An 18,992-nucleotide genomic window follows, 5' to 3' on the forward strand; every position below is an offset into this window, starting at 1 on the left:
CACTACACCTATTTTTTTGTTCTGGTTTTCGACACAAAATGTAACGAACGTTCAAATCATTTCACGTTATCTACTGTTTTATTGCATTTTCGCTACAGTTTCTTGACATTTCTTTTATTCATTCTAAGCTGCGTATCATGAAATGTGTTCGTGAATGAGTGTTGTAAATAAAACTTGACCAAAACAAATCATAAATACCTTACATAAAGCTACAACGACGTAAAACGCACCTGAATGTGAAGAACACGTGATTTTAACTGATTTTTTTGTTGTTTTTTTTCGCAATGAAGGCGACACACCACGACGATGTAATTTAAAACTCTATATATTCTCTGCTGCTGCTGCTCGGTGTGGATTTAAAGAAGGTGCGAGTTGGTCTAGTGGAGATTGTCCAGGCTCTTGGACTCGCGGTGCGGGTCGCGTCCACACGGGGGCGTACTGTGCTTGTCCTGGAACTGCTGGAGGAGTTCCACCACTGCTTTGTGCCCGAAGTGGATGGCTTCGTCCAGCGGCGTGTTTCCCCACCTGAGTCCACAGCAGGAGGTCAAGAAAACACGGTCAGACGGCACTTAAAGGAGACATGCTGTGAGTTTTTTTTTTGTGTTCACGTACAGCAGATGTTGGTCATTATTTTACATTTTTGCCTGTTGAAAATTGGAATTCTGAGCTAAAACAGCTTAATAATAACACTAACCCTGATGAACTCTGCCTCTAACGAGCGGCAGTTTGTCATTTATGTGTTTTTGTCGTGAAAAAATGGCGACGTGACACTTTATACAGTGCTGTGGGCGGAGATAGGGGGTAGGTGAGCACTCAAGCCTCAGATGCAGAACAATAGAAGTCAAACGTGCATCGATCAATCAAACTGCAACTGTGAGTAAGAAAATGAACATTGTAAAAGCAAATACCGTATTTTACAGACTATAAGTCGCACCTTTTTTCATAGTTTTGGCCAGTATATTTGTACTTATACTCCGGAGCGACTTATATGTGATATTATTTGTTATTTTCACACTTGCAACTGCATTTCATACTCCAGTGTGACTTATATATGTTTTTTCTTCTCTGTTATGCATTTTTTGGCTGGTGCGACTTATACTCCGGAAAATACGGGTAAGTTGATTTTGCATATGTCCCCTTTAAATTAAAGTCTTGCAGTTCATATGTGGAGGTATTAGACACTTTAAAGGGGGCGTGTGCAGCTCTGACTGGTTTAAGTCTGAACCTGCAGAGGACACATGCGTCTCAGGCCGTGGCGGTCTCACTGAGCATTACAATTATTATTTTCAGTCAAAGCTATATTTGGGGCGGGGTCGTGTTTCCCGGGCACGAGCGAAGCCTTCAGCATCGACCGAGATCATGAGACCAGCAAACGAAAAGTGAGATCAATTACTACAGAAAGTTCAAGGTCATCGAGGCCAGAGCTTGAATTGTTTATTTACTGACTCATAATTGTAATGTACAAACCTTTAATAAGGAAGAATTTATTTTGGATTGGACTGTCAAAGCTTAATAAATGTGATAAATGTGATAAATGTTTCACTCAGTTTCAGGACCTACCTGTCTCTTGGGACTGGGTTCACTTTACAGGCTTCAAGAAGGAAACGCACCACCTCTCCGTGTCCTGCAGGGGGCAGTGGTAGTTATTATATCTTATGGCAGCTTTGGTTTTAGATTTACAGCATGTTCTGTATCGTTTTAGACGTTCTGCATGTTTGTGGTTTCACCTTCTGCTGCTGCCACATGCAGAGCCGTCCTGGAGTCGTAGTCTCTCTGCTCCATGTCCATCGAAGACAAGGCAAACCTACATGTGCCAGAGAGGGACAAGAGTGTCACTCTTAAGCTGTCACAACCAACCTACATGTGCCAGAGAGGGACAAGAGAGTCACTCTTAAACTGTCACAACCAACCTACATGTGCCAGAGAGGGACAAGAGTGTCACACTTAAACTGTCACAACCAACCTACATGTGCCAGAGAGGGACAAGAGAGTCACACTTAAACTGTCACAACCAACCTACATGTGCCAGAGAGGGACAAGAGAGTCACATTTAAACTGTCACAACCAACCTACATGTGCCAGAGAGGGACAATAGAGTCACACTTAAACTGTCACAATCAACCTACATGTGCCAGAGAGGGACAAGAGAGTCACATTTAAACTGTCACAACCAACCTACATGTGCCAGAGAGGGACAAGAGTGTCACACTTAAACTGTCACAACCAACCTACATGTGCCAGAGAGGGACAAGAGTGTCACATTTAAACTGTCACAACCAACCTACATGTGCCAGAGAGGGACAAGAGTGTCACTCTTAAACTGTCACAACCAACCTACATGTGCCAGAGAGGGACAAGAGAGTCACACTTAAACTGTCACAACCAACCTATATGTGCCAGAGAGGGACAAGAGAGTCACACTTAAACTGTCACAACCAACCTACATGTGCCAGAGAGGGACAAGAGTGTCACATTTAAACTGTCACAACCAACCTACATGTGCCAGAGAGGGACAAGAGTGTCACTCTTAAACTGTCACAACCAACCTACATGTGCCAGAGAGGGACAAGAGAGTCACACTTAAACTGTCACAACCAACCTATATGTGCCAGAGAGGGACAAGAGAGTCACACTTAAACTGTCACAACCAACCTACATGTGCCAGAGAGGGACAAGAGAGTCACTCTTAAACTGTCACAACCAACCTACATGTGCCAGAGAGGGACAAGAGAGTCACATTTAAACTGTCACAACCAACCTACATGTGCCAGAGAGGGACAAGAGAGTCACATTTAAACTGTCACAACCAACCTACATGTGCCAGAGAGGGACAAGAGTGTCACACTTAAACTGTCACAACCAACCTACATGTGCCAGAGAGGGACAAGAGTGTCACATTTAAACTGTCACAACCAACCTACATGTGCCAGAGAGGGACAAGAGTGTCACTCTTAAACTGTCACAACCAACCTACATGTGCCAGAGAGGGACAAGAGAGTCAAACTTAAACTGTCACAACCAACCTACATGTGCCAGAGAGGGACAAGAGAGTCAAACTTAAACTGTCACAACCAACCTACATGTGCCAGAGAGGGACAAGAGTGTCACACTTAAACTGTCACAACCAACCTACATGTGCCAGAGAGGGACAAGAGAGTCACACTTAAACTGTCACAACCAACCTACATGTGTCAGAGAGAGACAAGAGAGTCACACTTAAACTGTCACAACCAACCTATATGTGCCAGAGAGGGACAAGAGAGTCACACTTAAACTGTCACAACCAACCTACATGTGCCAGAGAGGGACAAGAGAGTCACACTTAAACTGTCACAACCAACCTACATGTGTCAGAGAGGGACAAGAGAGTCACACTTAAACTGTCACAACCAACCTACATGTGCCAGAGAGGGACAAGAGAGTCACATTTAAACTGTCACAACCAACCTACATGTGCCAGAGAGGGACAATAGAGTCACACTTAAACTGTCACAACCAACCTACATGTGCCAGAGAGGGACAAGAGTCACACTTAAACTGTCACAACCAACCTACATGTGTCAGAGAGAGACAAGAGAGTCACACTTAAACTGTCACAACCAACCTATATGTGCCAGAGAGGGACAAGAGAGTCACACTTAAACTGTCACAACCAACCTACATGTGTCAGAGAGAGACAAGAGAGTCACACTTAAACTGTCACAACCAACCTACATGTGCCAGAGAGGGACAAGAGAGTCACACTTAAACTGTCACAACCAACCTACATGTGCCAGAGAGGGACAAGAGAGTCACATTTAAACTGTCACAACCAACCTACATGTGCCAGAGAGGGACAAGAGAGTCACACTTAAACTGTCACAACCAACCTATATGTGCCAGAGAGGGACAAGAGAGTCACACTTAAACTGTCACAACCAACCTACATGTGCCAGAGAGGGACAAGAGAGTCACACTTAAACTGTCACAACTAACCTACATGTGTCAGAGAGGGACAAGAGAGTCACACTTAAACTGTCACAACCAACCTATATGTGCCAGAGAGGGACAAGAGAGTCACACTTAAACTGTCACAACCAACCTATATGTGCCAGAGAGGGACAAGAGAGTCACACTTAAACTGTCACAACCAACCTACATGTGTCAGAGAGAGACAAGAGAGTCACACTTAAACTGTCACAACCAACCTACATGTGCCAGAGAGGGACAAGAGAGTCACACTTAAACTGTCACAACCAACCTATATGTGCCAGAGAGGGACAAGAGAGTCACACTTAAACTGTCACAACCAACCTACATGTGCCAGAGAGGGACAAGAGAGTCACACTTAAACTGTCACAACTAACCTACATGTGCCAGAGAGGGACAAGAGAGTCACACTTAAACTGTCACAACTAACCTACATGTGCCAGAGAGAGACAAGAGAGTCACACTTAAACTGTCACAACCAACCTACATGTGCCAGAGAGACACAAGAGAGTCACACTTAAACTGTCACAACCAACCTACATGTGCCAGAGAGGGACAAGAGTCACACTTAAACTGTCACAACCAACCTACATGTGCCAGAGAGGGACAAGAGAGTCACACTTAAACTGTCACAACCAACCTACATGTGCCAGAGAGGGACAAGAGTGTCACACTTAAACTGTCACAACCAACCTACATGTGCCAGGGTGGGACAAGAGAGTCACACTTAAACTGTCAAAACCAACCTACATGTGCCAGAGAGGGACAAGAGTGTCACACTTAAACTGTCACAACCAACCTACATGTGCCAGAGAGAGACAAGAGTGTCACACTTAAACTGTCACAACCAACCTACATGTGCCAGGGTGGGACAAGAGAGTCACACTTAAACTGTCACAACCAACCTACATGTGCCAGAGAGAGACAAGAGAGTCACACTTAAACTGTCACAACCAACCTACATGTGCCAGAGAGGGACAAGAGAGTCACACTTAAACTGTCACAACCAACCTACATGTGCCAGAGAGGGACAAGAGAGTCACACTTAAACTGTCACAACCAACCTACATGTGCCAGAGAGGGACAAGAGAGTCACACTTAAACTGTCACAACCAACCTACATGTGCCAGAGAGGGACAAGAGAGTCACACTTAAACTGTCACAACCAACCTACATGTACCAGGGTGGGACAAGAGAGTCACACTTAAACTGTCACAACCAACCTACATGTACCAGAGAGAGACAAGAGTGTCACACTTAAACTGTCACAACCAACCTACATGTACCAGGGTGGGACAAGAGAGTCACACTTAAACTGTCACAACCAACCTACATGTACCAGGGTGGGACAAGAGAGTCACACTTAAAGGAATAATGGAGGATTTTTTGGCCCAAATCTGAGTCTTATTTCCTCGTGGCGTGGACGGCCGATTAGTCCTGCCACGTATCAATCATAGGATGCACCTATCGCTCACCTGCAGCCTCGTGCGGCTCGTCCCCAGGAGAGCAGCACGTTTCCGCGTGTCTAAGCGCATTGATCTATCATAATATAGTTCCCTCAGTGTACGGGACAAAATGAAGACGGAGAACCAGACTGTGAAACACTAGAGTGACCAGACTGTGGTACACTAGAGTGACCAGACTGTGATACACTAGAGTGACCAGACTGTGATACACTAGAGTGACCAGACTGTGATACATTGTTTGTTGATTGTTGTATATGCAGTATTTGTTGTATTTGCTGTATTTGCAGTATTTGTTGTATTTGCAGTATTTGTTGTATTTGCAGTATTTGTTGTATTTGTTGTATATGCAGTATTTGTTGTATTTGCAGTATTTGTTGTATTTGCAGTATTTGTTGTATTTGCTGTATTTGCAGTATTTGTTGTATTTGCTGTATTTGCAGTATTTGTTGTATTTGTAGTATTTGTTGTATTTGTAGTATTTTTTGTATATGCAGTATTTGTTGTATTTGCAGTATTTGTTGTATTTGCAGTATTCGTTGTATTTGCAGTATTTGTTGTATTTGCAGTATTTGTTGTATATGCAGTATTTGTTGTATTTGCAGTATTTGTTGTATTTGCAGTATTTGTTGTATTTGCAGTATTTGTTGCATTTGCAGTATTTGTTGTATTTGCAGTATTTGTTGTATTTGCAGTATTCGTTGTATTTGCAGTATTTGTTGTATTTGCAGTATACGCAGTATTTGTTGTATTTGCAGTATTTGTTGTATTTGCAGTATTTGTTGTATTTGTTGTATATGCAGTATTTGTTGTATTTGCAGTATTTGTTGTATTTGCAGTATTTGTTGTATTTGCTGTATTTGCAGTATTTGTTGTATTTGCTGTATTTGCAGTATTTGTTGTATTTGTAGTATTTGTTGTATTTGTAGTATTTTTTGTATATGCAGTATTTGTTGTATTTGCAGTATTTGTTGTATTTGCAGTATTCGTTGTATTTGCAGTATTTGTTGTATTTGCAGTATTTGTTGTATATGCAGTATTTGTTGTATTTGCAGTATTTGTTGTATTTGCAGTATTTGTTGTATTTGCAGTATTTGTTGCATTTGCAGTATTTGTTGTATTTGCAGTATTTGTTGTATTTGCAGTATTCGTTGTATTTGCAGTATTTGTTGTATTTGCAGTATACGCAGTATTTGTTGTATTTGCAGTATTTGTTGTATTTGCAGTATTTGTTGTATTTGCAGTATTTGTTGTATTTGCAGTATTTGTTGTATATGCAGTATTTGTTGTATTTGCAGTATTTGTTGTATTTGCAGTATTTGTTGCATTTGCAGTATTTGTTGTATTTGCAGTATTTGTTGTATTTGCAGTATTCGTTGTATTTGCAGTATTTGTTGTATTTGCAGTATACGCAGTATTTGTTGTATTTGCAGTATTTGTTGTATTTGCAGTATTTGTTGTATTTGCAGTATTTGTTGTATTTGCAGTATTTGTTGTATATGCAGTATTTGTTGTATTTGCAGTATTTGTTGTATTTGCAGTATTTGTTGTATTTGCAGTATTTGTTGTATTTGCAGTATTTGTTGCATTTGCAGTATTTGTTGTATTTGCAGTATTTGTTGTATTTGCAGTATTCGTTGTATTTGCAGTATTTGTTGTATTTGCAGTATACGCAGTATTTACAGTATTTGTTGCATTTGCAGTATTTGTTGTATTTGCAGTATTTGTTGTATTTGCAGTATTCGTTGTATTTGCAGTATTTGTTGTATTTGCAGTATACGCAGTATTTACAGTATTTGTTGTATTTGCAGTATACGCAGTATTTACAGTATTTGTTGTATTTGCAGTATTTGTTGTATTTGCAGTATTTGTTGTATTTGCAGTATTTGTTGTATTTGCAGTATTTCTTGCACCCTCCTCTAGGTGTCAGCACAAGCCACACGGGTAAACACAGTAGTTTATGTCTTAAGTTGTGGTTTATGGAGTTGTTTTAGACCAAGTTTGTTCCTTTTACCTCCTGAGAGCTGAAACGTCTCCTGTGTAGGCGGCAAACAGCAGGTTAATCACTGACTTCACCTGAAGAAACACAAAACTGTCATTTTAAAGAAACACATGTCACAATATGTTATGAATATGAATCATGTGGTGAGATGGAGGCAGAGCAGCAGTTCTGACACATATTTACTCATATTTACACATATTTACTCATATTTACACATATTTACTCACCCAAACTGTAACATGTGAGGACAGTGCTTCTCAAAGTGTGGTGTGGGAACAGCTGGAGGTGCAAAGGAACTCTAACTAACTTTAATAATAATAATATAAACAATAACATTAATAATAACAAAATAAATAAGATCTGAAGTACTAAGAGTAATATAATAATGATAAAAAAAATAATAACATTAATAATATAAATATTAACATTAATAATGATCAAATAAATAATAATAATAATACAACATAATAACATTAATAATAATATAAATAATAATAATAAATGGTTATTGAAACACATTCTGAAAGAGCTTTAATAACAAAGACAGTGGCATTGGTTCATCAAAACATGGAAAAATAAAATACTATTTCAGTTTTGTATCAATACTACAGACTATTCTTAAATATGATCCATCCAGACGCCTTCAGAGTCCATGTTTCAACCTTTAACTGGTTAAAACTGGATTCAAATGTAATGGTCAGAAGCTAAAATGATCGTCATTGCAGGTGAACCAGTCCCATAATGAAAAACTTGTTCATATAAATCCTTTTAATTATGAAAAAATAATCAGTCGACTAAGGAAAAAGTTGACTCCCATCGACTAAAGAAAGAGTTAATCAAGATTCAAGTCCAAATGTAAAACCTCTTCTGAGCTGGTTTATCTTAAATCTGGATTTGATGTAATCCTAGTTTGTCTATAATCCTGGACGATGGCAGAGTGAATAATAAAGCACTTTGGACACGGGCTTCAAGATTATTCATCAATAACCGGGATGATAAAAGTCACAAAATGATCTGAATAAGAAAAAAACAAAACAATCAAACCTATTAATTAGTCTCTTTATGTCACATTAATTTTACTTTATCGTTCAGACACTTTGATTTCACGAAAGATTCCACTCTTGTCTTTGGAATAATCCTTAGATTGTGGTGTTTCTCCTTGTAATTAACTGCACTAATATTGCTGTAGCTGTATCTTTGGGCATGAAATGTGCCGTGAATCTGAGGCGTTATTCTTAGGTTTATTCTTACGCGAGAGATTCATCGAAATTTGACTCGTTACGATGGGAAAATTGCAAAAGCTGCAATTATTTTTTAAACTGCCATAATTTCACCCACAGACAACAACAACAACAACAACAACAACAACAACAACTGCATAACAACTGCTAATCCTGTCGTTTAGATCTGTACAATGTGATTTTATTATTCATTAGTTTGTCAGTTCAGAGGCCTGTTTTAACATGTGAATCTCATCATGAAAACAGACATGACTTTAAACTAACTACATTAAACTAAAAACTGTAATTAGATACTGCATTTTTCACAAATCGTGTGGCCCTACCCTGCGTCTAACCTTTAAGATATTTAATAATGACCTATAATACAATACATGGCAATGAGGAGCTTTAATGTGCAATAACATACAGCCATTTTAAAAAAGCAAACGAAGAATCTAGTTTTGAGGTTTATAAGAACAAAGAAGAATCATTTTGTCCAGGCAAAGGAAAATACTGTTGTTGTTGTTGTTGTTGTGTGTGACCGTTTGGACCTGTGTTTACAGACTCGTGTGGCAGGATGAGCTCGTGCCTCGTCCCACTCCTTTCTGAACATGTGGCACTTTTGTTTCATATATGACATGTTTGTTGTTGCCATGACAGTGATTTTGAATATTAAAAGTCAACAGCGGCACATGTTTCAAACTAAATGAAATACTTGACAAACTGAACGAATTCAGACAAATGTAAAGTGACGTAAAAGAAGCGGTTGCTACAGCTACGCAGCTAAAAAATATTAATAATATAAAATACACATAATAGGCCTGTGTGAATTATGTGTTTTCATCCAATTTAATTCTATCTGTTGCTGTGAATTAAATGTATTCCTGCGACTGCCTTAAGCCATTTGTGGAATATATTACAATATATTCATTGGCAAAACAATCTAAAAAACCCCAAAAAGAAACGGCCTGAAGAAAAGACATTCTGTGAAGCATAACTATTAATTTATATCAATATTTTCTGTATTTTCTTACCTGCAAACCTTTCAGAACTGTTTTGTGTGTGCGGCTTTTCTGTTTGACAAGAAAATGCATCTTAACAGGAAACTATCTCCGCTTTAGAAAACACTGCAGAACATTTTTCTGATTTAATGTCAACATGAGATTGAACTGGACGATACGTAACGAAGGCTCAGACGTGTTTAAAACCTCTTAAGAACTCTTTATATGACGTTGGAAAGCTTATTTTTTTCACAAAACGTTTATTGCATTCATTTCATGCCATTGTATAACCCAAAAAAGCAATACAGGGCAATAAATAAATACAAAATAGCTAAATTATTTTCATACATCTGTCTATTTTTCCCGCCAAAAAATCCAGATTTCAAGAATATCAAACATATTTTCACCCAAGTTCTGTTTTCAATAAACACCAACATGAAAGTGTCTTGTTATCCCCGTGTTCTCTTACTTTACCCCTTGAGCCCGTTCTCATCCATTTATGACCGTGCGTTGTGAAAAAGCACCAAAAAGCTAACTCTGAAGCTAACGCGCTACTTAGCTTTAGCCCTTTTTGTTACAGTTTTTCTGCTAAATAACAGTGCTATAGTGTAAAAGTGTTAGGATTTGACATAAAACAGCAGTAAAATCATATAGTGCTCCCGCTAAGCTAAGCTACACTCCCAGGTAAAGCCTCCAGGGGGCGCAGCGGAGGTTGTGCACAATGAGGCAGCTAATCCATATGCTAATTAGCCTCATTTAGCGCCTGGAGGCAAAATGGAGCGCTACGCAAGAGCTGGCAAGTAACCAAGAATTAGTTGACACTTTTTTGGTACATTTTATGCACTTTTACACAATTATATATATTATAATAAGCAGCATTTCATTGCGCTTGGATCCAGAGCTCTGACAGTTCACACAGTTGTTTCTGGAAATAACTCTGGTGCATTTTAATATCTATATATATTAAAATCAACCGTTTTTTCCCAACAAATCAATATTTACACCACTTACGTTGCCTCCGCGCACATCACCAGAAACTACACTTTCACTGGACAAAATGAAAAGGTGAAATGATTCATGACGACAATAAGCGTTGAAAGACATCGTGGGTAATGAAACTTTATTATAACTTTTTACACGTGACGACAAAAAAAATAATAATCCCGACATCCACACGAGAAGCTTCTTTTACAGCCAAACGAATGAGAAAACAGTCTGAGCGGTGAGACTTTGTACACAATGGTGAACGTACGATCAAAACATGGAAATTAAAAAGGCGGCGACGATGAGGTTGGAAATGCACGTCTTTGGTTTATTGCTTTTTTTGGTTTGACTGATTTAAAACATGCACAGAGTGAACGTTCGTGGCATTTCCAAGATCATCGAGAAGCCATTCGGATCAATTATTGGTACCACTTTGCAACCGGGCCGTTCGAACAGACTTATCATGTATTAGGCCACACATTAGATTGAAAATGACATTTGTAAGTATGCTTTTAATTCAAACACTAAACGAACCTTATTGTAAAGTGATACCTTTTACAATACATTCAAGCCCGGGACAAACATTACACAGTAGCAAAAAAACAAAACCAAAAGCAATTAAGAAGAAGAACAGTGATGTGTTGAATAAAATAAAATAAAATATATATAATCCATGCAAGGAGGTGAAACAAAAGGAAAACATGGATAATTTACACGTATACAGCAAATGAATGGGGGTTATGATTGTGATTCCTGGTGTTCAAAAGCCATATTTACACCGATTTAATAATGAATCACAAGATACGATGCAGCTCGGCCCCGTCTTGGATCCTAACGAAGCACAGATTGATTGATTGATTGATTGAGAGAAAAGCGCCTCCGGTTGAGAAGCACCGGGTTTTGATTCATGTGGGGCAAAGAAGCGGGTCACGCAGATGAAGCTGAGAGATTGCGCGCGGCGTTTTGCAGAAACACGAAGCATAAATCAGCTTTTCCTGACGACGCGCTGACCTAAAAAGCGACCGAAAAGAACACGTGGAAGCACAAACGGACCCACGCAGAACGCTCACTGCAGTTTGAGGGAAAAGCGACGACGATCGTGGCAAACGACGGCCAAAACTGAAAGAAATGCAGCTTTAAATGAATCTACAACGCGTTTAAAAGTTTATCGTTTTTCCACAACGCACGACTCTTTTTAAATTGTTTTATTACACACTTTTGATGTGTAGGAGTTATTACAATACAACTATGGATGCAACACTATGGTCAAAACACTTAAAATCATAATAAGCCAAACATATAAAATAGAATTCAGCTTGATCTATACATTATTAGATGATGAAAACGAGGCTTTTGAAAACCAGGTGACTTTGAACAACATTTATCACAGAAAAACAAAAAGTCAAATGCTTTATTGGCTCCAGCAGCAGAGAGTTTGAAGGACTCACATTCTTTAAGATTTTCACCTCTAAGACTTGAGTTATGACAAAGAACAACACGTTTGAAAGCAGCCGTCCTGTTTCCTTATGTATATAATATTATATTCTCAACTACAGTTTGGGAAGTAGCAACAAAGAACAATCATTATACTAAAATACTGTATAAATATAAAATAGCAGTTGTTGGTTCACAGGAAAAACATCTTAAAAAAGAATAAGAAGTGAATAAAGGCTTGAAATAAATAAATTTATTATGGTATAAAAGTAAGATCGTCAATGGAACAAGCATAAAATATCTGTTTTACATCAAATTAGAAAACTACACTTAAAATAAAGTTATATATACTCAAATCAAGATAAATACTATATTTTCCAAGCACTTATTTACTTGTTATCTTATTTAACATACTCCTTTTCCTGTGTAATAGCTGAATATCTAGTAAAAAGTCTCCTAGTTTCCACTCTCCATCATTCATACTGCAGAAAAGCTTATATTTAACCACCACAGATCAACTTAAGAGGTGATTTTACGCTTACGACTCGTCCAAAGTGCTGCAAACATCTCATTGTATCTCTCCAAACGGGGCTGAAGAGTCACCACTGAAGAGGGCAAATACTTTCAATATTGAGAACCATCACCAATATGAGCTTTTGCAACGTTACAGCGCGAAACATGAACAATACTGCGGGAAACGAGGAAGAATAACGCTGTTAAAACGAGGAAACTCCAACTGATTCGACTTGTACAGCTAAAACATTCGCCCCGATATACAAATATATAATACAAGATAAAACAACGTGAAATATACAAAATCGGCTGGTAAATACGTCGCTAAAGCCCCTAAATGCTGGATCTGAATCTGACTGTGAAAGACTGCGTCATGTGGTCCAGAACACAGACGGAATAAATGCAAATGACGACATCTGAAATCTGATAAATGATCGTTTTTTTTCATCATTATTTAAAGTATTGTCGTCATTTTCATTACAGATTGCACCGTCGAATAAGGAAAGCGAAACAAATTATAACTCAGTCTTGTCGTGTTTAAAACGTAATGAGTAACTTTCCGAGTGGAGCGACACCTGAACATAAAAGTTTCACGATGCAGTTTATATTTTGGCGTCGAGCAGGTTAAAGTGCCTCTGACAGGTCGCACGATTCATTGAACTAAAACGCTGTCAAGAGAAATATATTTTCAATTTAGCTAAAAATTCTAAAAACTTTATCACAGAATAGCACATGTTTTAGGTTCATAATTTCACTTCCTGTTTGTATTTGATGACATCACACAAGGAAATTACCCAGCAAACACTGGGGGAAAAACTCATCCAATGACACAATTTCATTTTTTAAAAATTTGACAAATAAAAATATGAGAGTGACTTTATTGACTTTATTGTTGAATTAAAAAGTTGTTTCTTTGTGTAAATTCTGCATAAAGTGTGATGTCACTTCCTGTCATTTTCTACAGATTTTCAACGTTTTCTCCACAAATACCCGCTCGATCGGTGTGAAACTATGATTTATACGTACGACAGGGTTAAACACACCAAATAAAGTTAGAAAAAATTGAAAATCATAAAAACCTGTCATGGGCACTTTAAAACCTTTATTTCCTTAGTGGTAGAGAGTGAGATAAAACATACATATTAAGCTGATCCTACACACATCTGGACCGGTCACACCTCCTGACTGACAAAAGGGTCAAATGCAAAATGAATTCCACACGACGAGCGTTAAGTTTCCCTTGAAAATGGTCCAAACTTCTAAAACCATTTTAAAGTTATTAAGTATGAGCAGGGACTAAACCACAGCTCAATTGCACATATTACAATGCTATGCTCCGCCCACATTGGCACCGAGTCGACAAAAAAACACAAATCAAATCTTCAAAAACCTCGAGCTCCCTTTGGTGAAATGAAAAGTAAAAACTCTGTCAAACTAATAACAGTCAAGTCCAACAGACGAGTCCAGGCTTATCACTACGACAACACAAAGCCCTTATCAGACCCGTAAAGACGCTGTAGCTACCATCTACGAGCCCCGCCCTCCCCGACGCCATCCACGCCCACGACGAGCAAAAGTCGTCCAATCGGCGGCGAGTTTGAGCTTTTCACGCCGCAAAAAAAACCGAGTCGACAGCTTTAGGTAAAATGACTCGAGTTCAAAATAAATGTTAATAAATGTTAAGTCAAATGTATTTGTTTTATTTGATTATTTACTGGCTTTTATTTTAGCATCTTCTATGTTTTTACAATTATTATTATTATTACTGTTCTTTTTTGTTGTTGGCGTCGCTATGGAAGCACGCTCCTAGTTTGTGCATTTTCTGACTCTAAATATAAAAATACTCATTGGTGTGATAAATGTCAAACTTGATTGTCGACACTGTGGATCGGACTCGATACTCAATACCGATTTTGATACTGCAGTGAGAACAAAAAAAATCCCTTTTAAAAGAAATGTTACCGCATTTTTACCGTATTTTCTATATATAAGTTGCACTATTTTTTCATAGTTTTGGCCGGGGTGCGACTTATACTTATATTTGTACTTATACTCCGGAGCGACATATATGTGATATTATTTGTTATTTTCACACTTGTTTCATACTCCAGTGTGACTTATCTATGTTTTTTTCTTCTCTATTATGCATTTTTTGTCTGGTGCGACTTATAGTCCAGAAAATACAGTAACTTACTTCCTTTACGTTAGTGTGCAATCTTAAACTGTCTCTGAAAATTCTAAACTAAGAAAAGATCCAAATTTGCCATGTTTTGCTGATTTTTGATGCAGTTTCGATACTAGTTTCAGTATCGAATATTTTACAGATTTTCGATACTTTTGACCGCAAAGTGTGATACTAAACGAGTCTGAAGTACAACACTATAATCACGTGTTAACAAAAGTAGAGTTTGAATTCGAGTCATTTCAAAAACGGCAGAAGCGATCGTTTGCGGCGTAAACCTGTGTCTAATCTTTGGCAAAAACAAAAATCAACTGCAACTTCACCGATACGATATATTATTCAAAATCGGACACGTTCCACACTAAAGCAAGGCAGCGAGTGAATCCAAAGTGCAGCCGGTCATAAATCTCTTTGCATATCAAGTGACTGCAGTCAAAAAATAAAAAGAATGTCCCGCCCCTTTAAACGGCGGGACATTCAGGCCTCTACGTCCTGATGCACAAACAATCATTGCTGTTTCCCTTGGCAACGTTTTTGGGTGACATTTTTTTTAAAGAAAAAAAAAAAAAAAAAAAAAAATCCAGCATTTTTGATTTTGAAAAACATTTTTTGAGTAAATAAATTGATTTTTTATCCTTTTTTTCTTCTCCAAAGCAATCACTGAAAAAGCATGAGCTGCACTCTCCGTGTCATTCGAGTTGGAGCCTCATTGTGAGCTGGTAGTAGTAGTAGTAGTAGTAGTAGTAGTAGTAGTAGTAGTAGTAGTAGTAGTGGCGGTGGTGGTAGTAGTAGTAGTAGTACTAGTAGTAACAGAAGTAGTTGTATACTCTCATTAAGAACTGTGATTTCATTCAAAAGTTTTACAAAAGTGCTACACATCAAGAGGATACACTGTACATCGTGTGCACTGGCAAAAGACAAACACTAGTTAGAAAATACTTAATATCCTAATTTTGAGTCGTTTTGACAAATTTAAGACTGATGTTACACTTGTTATTTTTTGAATTTTGTGATGAAGAAATAAAAGTACACATTCCCCTGTAAAAACATAATTGCTTAAAATTTATCAATACATTTCAAATGTTTTAACAGTATTATTATTCAAATGCATTGTTTATATTCTATTTATTTTTTTCATTTTACGAAAATCACTGGTACCGCCCATCATTAATCAGCAAATTAACTTGAAATAAGAAGAAAAAACGAATTAAACAAAAATAATAATATCCCCAGAAAGGAATTAATCTGACCTAGTCCAGTCAAAACATCTTAAATTCACAAGTTGAATTTGAATAATTTGTCGAAACAACTCAAAATCCCGAAGTTGAATTTGAGTCATTTTCACACACATTTTCATTTTGGAAGCGTAACATCTTTATGAAGTGGAACTGAAGTAACTTGTCGAAACAACTCAAATGATTTCTCACTGACATCCACATTTCATGTGGGCACACAGTAATCAGTAGAATAAATAAATAGCGTGTGGGTCTAGTTGTGCTCGCCGCCTGCGCTGGCACTGTCCATCCTATAGACTACAGTGGTGGAGCTGTCCTGGTTGGTCTCCGTGGGGCACACTTTTTTCCACAGAGGGGCTTTGAGCGCGAGCTCCTGCTGCAGACTCTCGTAATCCATGGGCTTGCGCGGCTGCTGCTGGTTTAATCGAACACCGATCACACATTAGTATCGGGGGTTTGGAGATGCTAATGCTACAGATACAGCTAAAGCTAACAGAGGGGTCCAGTGGTTCGCAAACTGTGGCGCGGGTACGACCGGTGGGAGGGGTATTGTGTGGATTACGGGTCGGTTCGTACAGTGGATTTGGGAGGGAACGTGTGCACCTGACGATGATGTCATTGGCAGGACATATACGCAGTGTTCTCGCTGAGGGGTTTTAGCACGGCGGCCATGCTTCGGCTCGTCACCGCCACGCCCAAAAGATCCCGCCAGGTATTAAGACCACCGTGCGAGCGCCGCGGTACTTTCCCACCGCCATCCTTCAACCTCAGCCCAGCGAGAACACTGATACGGCTTCACTTTTCTTCATAACTTCCGGGCAAATAAGTAGTTTGAATTGTTAATGAATAACTTTATGGTCAAGGCCGTGAAAGGGGCTGCACCTGATCATGCCCCAGTACAGATATATTATTAAAGCTGCACTTAAGGTAAAAACTGTTTAAAATTAACTCATTCTGCTTTTCACAGTCTAAGTCTAATTCAAGGCACATTTTTTTAATCATGTTGAAACCCATTTTCCAGGCTTTATATCAGATGAACTGTAGATACACATTAAATCTACAGCAATTAAACACATCCAAATACATTTGAACTACAATATACTGTATTTTCCCGACTATAAGTCATAGTTTTGGCCGGGGTGCAACTTATGCTTATATTTATATACTTATACTCTGGAGTGACTTATGTGATATTAATTGTTATTTTCACACTTGCAACCGCATTTCATACTCCAGTGCAACTTATATATGTTTTTTTCTTCTCTATTATGCATCTTTTGGCTGGTGCAACTTATACTCCTTAAAATACTTATGCTTATAGTCCAGAAAATACGGTAGTGACTTTTTGTAGCTTAATAAACCCTCAGATTCTCCATTATAAAGATAATTTTACACTATTATTTTTCAAACATCCTTTTCGTCATTTTTCCCCGTCATTTTCTCCCATTATTTCTTAGTTTGTTCTTACATTTGATTGACGGCCGTACCTGATGTGAACAGTCTGAGAGCCACTGGACTAAAACGCCGTGACACAGTTTGTTAGTTACACTGTAGTAGTGTCACCGGAGCAATATTCTACCATAATTGTTCTGTGCAAAAAACATTTCACCGCCATCACAAGACACGGACAGCACAACATGCAACATGCAGCGACAGTGCGCTCAGAGGCCGGGCGCGGAAGAGTTCAAACTGCACGTGTTATAGTTGTTAAAAGTGGGGGAAATGCGTGTTAGTTCAAAGCACAGCGTCGGCCAATGCCTGTCCTCGCTCTTTTGTTTTGGCTTTCCGTGAAACTCACACCACGATAAGACACGGACACGTTGTTACGGCAACATCTATGTCAACTTACTATTAGCAAAGGTGCATTTTGGTTTCATAGATACTATTTGAAAAGTTCCAAAGAGTCCAAAATGCAGACACACGTTTCCCCCTGACCAGCTTCCTGTCAGGGTGAGCGGCTTCTCTGACCTGGGGACGACATTTTGTACAACACTTAGCACGGCTGCTCCTGGTTTAGTCCTGGATTTAGACCCAACTTTAGACCTGAATTTAGAACTACGTTTAGACCTGGTCCTGGTTTAGTCCTGGATTTAGACCTACGTTTAGACCTGGATTTAGAACTACGTTTAGACCTGGTCCTGGTTTAGTCCTGGATTTAGACCTAAGTTTAGACCTTGTCCTGGGTTAGTCCTGGATTTAGACCCAAGTTTAGACCTGGTCCTGGGTTAGTCCTGGGTTTAGACCTAAGGGTAAACCTGGTCCTGTGTTAGTCCTGGATTTAGACCTAAATTTAGACCTGGTCCTGGATTAGTCCTGGGTTTAGACCTAAGGGTAGACCTGGTCCTGGATTAGTCCTGGGTTTAGACCTAAGGGTAGACCTGGTCCTGTGTTAGTCCTACTTAAAACCTTTAGAAAGCCAATAGTTTTCCAAAGAGGGAGTTGGAACAGCTCACTTCCAAACTTCTGAGTACAAGACAAATATCCTTATCATGAGTTTCAGATTTGTTGTAGGCGACATGTTGAAGACTTTTGACCGTCCAAAACACGCTACCTTAGTTAATCCTTCATCACTCTGAAACCCATGGATATAGAAGTATCTGTCTGAAGTATTAGCTGCTTTCTTAAAAAAACAAAAAAAGGCCATAGGAGCATCAAGCAGAGTGTTAGTCCAAGCATCTTTACAGTTTGTTATTGCTAGCTGTTAACGCAAACTCAACGGAGCAGATGAGATGGAAAGATGTTATAAGAAAAGACGCCGTTGTGGATTCTTACCCGCTGGTCCCCTCCTTCACGCCGCGGGTCGTACTTCTTTGCAAAGTGCCTCAAGTTGTCGTAGTTGTGGAAGTTAAACTGCTCCACCAGGTCCTGAACAAATGTGAATAAACAGAAGTAATGTGTAAGCCTTGTCTTGGGAGATCAGTGTGGACGACCTTCTGCACGCTAGAGGAGTTTAAGTCTGATTGATCCTTGTGCGGTCGTGGCAAACCTC

At 38.9% G+C, this 18,992-nt stretch overlaps 1 protein-coding gene and 1 long non-coding RNA gene across 2 annotated transcripts in view; both read right to left on the reverse strand.

Moving 5' to 3' along the window:
• Positions 1–302: 302 nt before the first annotated feature.
• glsb (glutaminase b) overlaps positions 303–18,992 on the reverse strand; it is a 62,895-nt gene continuing 44,205 nt past the window's right edge. Inside the window, exons 14-18 of the mRNA XM_072445194.1 lie at positions 18,776–18,868; positions 7,447–7,508; positions 1,728–1,804; positions 1,561–1,624; positions 303–525 (exon numbers count right to left, since the gene is read on the reverse strand). Of these exons, the coding sequence (XP_072301295.1) occupies positions 378–525; positions 1,561–1,624; positions 1,728–1,804; positions 7,447–7,508; positions 18,776–18,868 (444 nt within the window). The 3' untranslated portion in view covers positions 303–377. The remainder of the gene's footprint in view (positions 526–1,560; positions 1,625–1,727; positions 1,805–7,446; positions 7,509–18,775; positions 18,869–18,992) is intronic.
• Positions 16,324–18,367, reverse strand: LOC140359942 (uncharacterized). Its single transcript, XR_011926893.1, has 3 exons — positions 18,177–18,367; positions 17,853–18,046; positions 16,324–16,418 (listed from the first exon to the last, which is right to left on the reverse strand). It is a non-coding gene; the product is annotated as an uncharacterized lncRNA (long non-coding RNA).

Source organism: Eucyclogobius newberryi, unplaced genomic scaffold (genome assembly GCF_026437365.1).
Source record: "Eucyclogobius newberryi isolate DKJ021-1_F unplaced genomic scaffold, fEucNew1.0.hap1 SCAF_14, whole genome shotgun sequence".
Classification (NCBI taxonomy): Eukaryota; Metazoa; Chordata; class Actinopteri; order Gobiiformes; family Gobiidae; genus Eucyclogobius; species Eucyclogobius newberryi.